Source organism: Cyprinodon tularosa, unplaced genomic scaffold (assembly GCF_016077235.1).
Source record: "Cyprinodon tularosa strain WSP-4 unplaced genomic scaffold, ASM1607723v1 ctg172, whole genome shotgun sequence".
Classification (NCBI taxonomy): Eukaryota; Metazoa; Chordata; class Actinopteri; order Cyprinodontiformes; family Cyprinodontidae; genus Cyprinodon; species Cyprinodon tularosa.
Window position 1 is genome coordinate 983306 of NW_024038551.1, and position 6000 is coordinate 989305.

At 40.9% G+C, this 6000-nt stretch overlaps 1 protein-coding gene across 1 annotated transcript; it reads right to left on the bottom strand.

Annotated features, from left to right (window-relative positions):
- Positions 1–3774: 3774 nt before the first annotated feature.
- LOC119781202 (olfactory receptor 146-like) lies at positions 3775–4927 on the bottom strand. Its single transcript, XM_038281603.1, has 2 exons — positions 4839–4927; positions 3775–4751 (listed from the first exon to the last, which is right to left on the bottom strand). Exons 1-2 carry the CDS (start codon positions 4913–4915, stop codon positions 3803–3805), a joined length of 1026 nt encoding a protein of 341 aa, XP_038137531.1. The 5' UTR covers positions 4916–4927; the 3' UTR covers positions 3775–3802.
- Positions 4928–6000: the final 1073 nt, after the last annotated feature.

Here is a 6000-nt window from a genome sequence, read left to right on the forward strand (position 1 = left end):
GCTTTACTGGCTGAATGCAGACTTCACAAGCCAGATATTCATTGATCAGAATGTAAGCAAGCATTGAACAGACTGTGTGCGGATAGAAAAGACTAGTAGCAGACAGAAACAGTCTAGAATATGGGCGACGAGAATCCAGTGAGGGCAGGCCAACAGCAGGAACACAGGAAGGCTGATAGGCCACACTGATACTGTTGTATGGCTCAGGAATAAAGGACTCCAATGCAAGACCTGACACAGTGGATTCAAACTCAAAGTTCCTTTAATACAGTCCTGGGTTGAATACCAAAATAATGCAGCAGAAACAGGGGTATCAAAACAGAAGCAAAGACAGGTCCAAATCAAAGCCTGGGTAAAAACACTAAAAAGCTTAAGTCTAACAGACAAAAAGGCTGGAACGCTAAGCTCTAAGAACCAAGACAAACTGGCAAAGGAAAGCTGCAAGAGTGGGAACTACATATTCTAACAAACAAAAGAGGAGCACATACACCAGGTGAATGGCATTAGGCTGTGGCAGATCCTGATTGCAGGAAGGACCTCAGGTAGTGAAGCTGCCTAAAACGAGAGAGGAAATGAGTACAAAATAAAACGGAGTGAAATGAAAAGGTAATACAAGTGACATTTATCTAATCAAGACTGCCCCTGACAGATACTGTAATGATCCAGATAGGAGCAAGGAGGAGACATTCTGGTGGGGCAAGTATAAGTTGGGTAAAAGCTTAGAGGAATGAGGGTGATTTTGGGATGTGGCAAGTCAATCTGTTTACCTCTATTCACAGAGTGGTGCTGGGCAGGCAACGAGCCATCCCTAAAAAACAAACAAAGATGCAGGACTGTTGAAAGCTGGTCAGGGTTAGAGATGCAGAGGCACCAGGTCTGGCAAAAGCAGGGGAAGTTGTTCTCAGCTATAGACAGTTGGGGTATTGTTCATTTAATTTGTATTTTAAAAGCACAATGAAAAGCTAAGCTAGCAGGTTAGCTACCAGATATACCATGTTAGCACCTTTAAACCAAGTGCCAAGATGCTCCCAGAATCAGAATTACTTTATTAATCCCTCTTTTCTTACACTGCAACCATTTACAGAAGTAGCAAAATAAAATATAATATGATAAGACAGAATAAAATAAGCAAATAAAATATGTAAAATGACAAACAGTTAATTACACCCTTCAATTCAATTAAAATTATTTCTTTTGCGCCAATTCACAACACATGTCATCTTAAGGCACTTAACAGTTCACCAGATCATACAGTCAAGTTCATTCAAAGTTCTATCTAGAGAAAACCAGTTGATTGCATCGACTCATTGACTCGAATGCAATCCCTCACACTAAGCATGCTTGTAGCGACAGTGGAGAGGAAAAACTCCCTTTTAACAGGAAGAAGCCTCCAGCGAAACCAGGCTCAGTGTGAGCGGCCATCTGCTGAGGCCGACTGGGGTTCAAGGAGACAGAAGCAGAGACACAAAAAGCAGCTGTAAAAGGCGGCCCCGTCCAGGAAACACACAGCCAGGCAGAAGAGCTCTGAGCAGCTCCCATGTCAGAGGATGAAGAGAGCACATCCAGCTAGTCACAGTCAGAGAAACAGGACTACACTGGAAAAACAGGCCGATCTCCAACATCTTTAAACAAGGGTGTTGATGGAAGCAGCACAGCTGATATTTCTCTCCAGGATGGTGTCAAAGCCAAACAGGAACAGACAAGGCAAAGCTACTCTGAGAAAAAGCAGAGAGAGCAGAAGGTTAGAGATTGAACTAAAAGATTCTGCAGAGTTGGAAAATAGAGATAGAATGAAGAAGAATTATGAAATGGGGTCCCTATGTCCTCTAGAATCTCTAAGAAATGCTAGGATAGGAGAGATATGATCTCTCTTTTTAATTTTCATCAGAACTCTGGCTGCAGCATTTTGGATCAGCTGACCTTCCTGATAGTAAAGAATTACAATAGTCCAGCCTTGGAGTAACAAATGCATGGACTAGTTTCTCAGCATCACCCCAGGACAGGATATTTCTGATTTTTTAAACGAGTCTCTCACTGAAGGTGCTTCTATGGGCGACCAGCACATCAGGAAGAGGATGTTCAGAAGTGCATGGATTTTAACCTGGCCAACATTCTCCTCTCTGACACTGCAGTCAGAGTCCAGCTCCTCTCCAACAACTTAATCGGCTTTGCAGAAGAGTTTGTTGCCTGTTGGCCTGTTGGCGTCCTTTACCTATGTTTCATATGTTATTAAAACATTTATGACAAACTGTGTTTTAATGAAGGCTTAACTACTAATTTGAAATTAACATATAGTTTTTTTTCTAATTCACTCATTAGACCAAACGTGTCATAAAAGGTTCCTTTGCTTCTGCTAGCCCTTAGCTCCTTTGTCTAAAAGTTCTTTCACTGACTAACAAGGTTTGCTCCTTTATCAGATGATGTCATGCTGCCACACAGCAATGGTACTTTTTTGAAGCTTTAAATCTAAATAAGCTACCAGATTGTTAGCTAAGTGGATAATCTAGAAACTCATCTGCCTGTCTGTCAATAAGAGACCTTCATGACCATCATAAAGTTTCGCTCCACCATTTGAAAGGTTCCTAAACCAGCTGGTATTTCTTCAGGAATATTAACATGACATAGTAAACATCAATTATCTCTACAGTCTACACGTTGAATTTTTTTTTGAATGGCATTGGTGAATTTATTTCATATGTGTGCAGAGGTAACTTTCAGACCATTCTCATGCTTGAATTCACTCTTAATTATTTTTCTTAAAAACACAGTTATTTGGACATGTTCATGATTGCATATTAGTTAACATCAATCAATTTAAGTGCACAACAAAGGTTACCTCTGTTAATTAATTATTACTTCACTGTGCTCCTTGTAATAAAATTGACTTTAGTTTCCTTAAGCTATGGTTATAATGTCTGAATGTACCTGATGTTCCTGTCTGTTCCTGTAAGAAAGTTCTGGATCATGGCTGGAAGCAGTCAGCATTCTCCTGTTAACAGCTATAATCTCTCATAGTCTGAATCTTAGATTTATCTGCTTCTTTGTTATTGATATAATTATATATATGCAGTATTGATGTCACTTTCTGCTCTGTGAAGTGGAGGATATTTTTGTTAATAAAAACACAGAACTTACTCCAAAATATTATTTTATTGTCCAAATTTCATGAAACAATTACCGGTAATGCTTTTTTTTTACCTTTGTACTTAAGCCTCGTATAACAAAGGTAGATGTGATATTGTAGTTGCCTTTAAGCATTAATGTAATTATGGGCAGCATGAGAAAAGCAACCACAGCTAATCATCCCGTGCTGTAGGGGATGATGATCTAGGCTCGTAGGAACCAGCCATGACTCCATCATCATCCCAGAGTAGCTTAGAGGGACAAAAGATAAAGGAGTAATACTTGAACGCAGGGAAAAGGGCTCCAGAAAAATGTTTCAGGTGCTGAAGAAGTGTTTCTTCTCAATGTCATGCTCTTCTTCTCTGATTATTATGATAAGAAAGTATGAAAAAAAACAACCAGAATTGCATCTAAAGTGTTTTCTGAGAAAGGGTTCTAGTAACAGAGATGGTATATTGTTAACAAAAGGTCTGCTGCTGGGATTCACCACATCAATTCCTCTCATCTGATTTGCTGAAAGGAGAGAACAAAAGGGGGAAGACATGCTGGGGTTTTTTCTAACCTTAAAACATTATACAATGTTCTAATCATTGGTTAGCCTTTGGAGCATTTCATACAAATGAAGATAGCATTTGTTGTTTCTTTAAAAAAAAGTGCTTTCAGACCAAGTCAGTCTTCTTTAAGATGACATCAAAACTTTATTTGAGGAAAACATCCTTGAGAAATATTTCCGTATCTCTTTGGACTGCAGACCATAAATGAGGGGGTTGAGGATTCCAGGAACCACATGAAACAAAACAGCAGCGATTTTTTTGGCCTCAGCATATTGAGGAAAGCGATGCAGAATAATGATGATTATTCCGCTTAAGAACATGATGAGATAAACAAGCAGATGGGTGCTGCAGGTTTTTAATGCCTTTTTGTTCAAAGTATTGTTCCTACTGGTCAGACAGACCACAGTTATCTTAGTGTAGGTGATAACCATGCTGCCGATGGACGCTGTGAAGAGAACCACGGTGAAAGTCAGCCCGTATGCGTTATTGATGAAAATATTGTCACATGAGAGCAGAAACAATGCAGCGTTATTAAAGTATATGCTTCTCATGAACGTCCTGCATCGGTTCAGCCGTATGGTCAGACCCAGCAGAATCCCGACCAGAACCAGAGCCACCCCCCAGGCGCCCGCCGTCAGCTTCACCAGCATTCTATTGGTCATTATTACAGAGTAACGCAGAGGGTTACCGATGGCCACATACCTGTCGAAGGCCATGATCATGAGCAAGGTGTGGGACGTAGTGTTAAACATGTGTATGATAAATGCCTGGAGGACGCACTCATAGTAACCGATGAGGCGGTCAGAGGGCGGCCTAAGGATGTCCAGGAGCAAACGGGGCAGAACAACGGTGTTCCCTAAAACATCGTTGACTGAAAGGTTCAAGAACAGCAGGTACATGGGCTGGTGAAGCCTCTGATCCAGGAAAGTCAGAGCAGCGATCCCAACATTGGCAACGACAATAAACAGATAGGAGAGAAGGATGAAAAGAAAGGCAGCCAATCGGGACTCCTCCGAGACATCCAGGCCCTCCAGCTGCAGAGTGAAGCTGTTGAAGGTGTAACCCTCCTCAGACCTAAAAGAAAAAAACATCATCTGTGATACAATCTCTGCTCGACACCATCAGCATCTATTGGAAAAATCTGATATGGAAATGAATTACTTGTTGAGGATGATATTCCTCAAGTCTGTAGGAGCATGTGTGGGGATGTTCAGCATGTAGATGAAGGTCTCCATCATAGCAGGTATAATCAGAGGACAGAAGAAAGGCTAAAGATCTGTAAGGTAGATCTTTTACACAACCATGACTTAAACTTTTAAAAATTAAATCATATAAGTATGACAGAAAAGAAAATTATTAGTAACACATTTTATTAGGAAGTCATGCAGAAATCCATGCATGTTGCTGTTTCCCTCCTATCATCTTGGACTGTCTTCCTGTCTGGAATCAAATGCAGGAGCTTTAATAAGATGTTTGCTGTTTAAATGGTGCCCAGAACATTATGTGACCCGTAGGGAGGAATGGAACAACACAACCAATCCCCCGGTGGAGACCAGCTTCACTAAAAGCACCAGTTAAACTTTGGCTTTAGGTTCTCAGAAAAAAAAAATAGAAAACTAGAAAACTTAGCTTCAGTGTAGGGAAATCTCTGTGTGTCTGCAGCTCTATAGAAGCAAGAGTTATAGACCCGTGTGTGAGTGTGTGTGAATGGGTGAATGAATGTAGTGTAAAGCGCGTTGGTCAAGTCTCCTAACTTGAATAAAGGCGCTATATAAGTACATGCCATTTACCATTTACCCAAACAAATTAAAATCCATCTGATATAGAGGCCTTAGATGCAGAGGTCTGCACAACCTCTGATAAAGTGCAACTTTGTATCAATAATTCTTGCCTGAAATGACTTCTTATCTGTTCAGAGCATTAAAATCATAAATATATTGCAGAGAAACTACCAAAAATTTAAGGAAACAAAATCCTAATTACTTAAATGCTCTCTCTACTTTTTCTCATCATAGTCTGGTCTGTTCCTGTTTAGCTGTCTCCGTTCTGGAGAGAGAGAGATCAGCTGAGCAGCTGCCATCGACGCCTTTGTTTATAGAAGTTGGAGCTTGGCCTGTTTTTCAGTGTAGTCCTGTTTCTCTGACTGTGACTAACTGGGTGTGCTCTCTTTCATCCACTGACGTGGGAGCTGGTATGGAACTCATCTGCCTGGCTGTGTGTTTCCAAGACAGGGCCTTTTGTATCTCTGCTTCTTACTCTATGTCTGCCTAAGTCTCCTTGAACCCCAGTCGGCCTCAGCAGATGGCCGCTCACACTGAGCCTG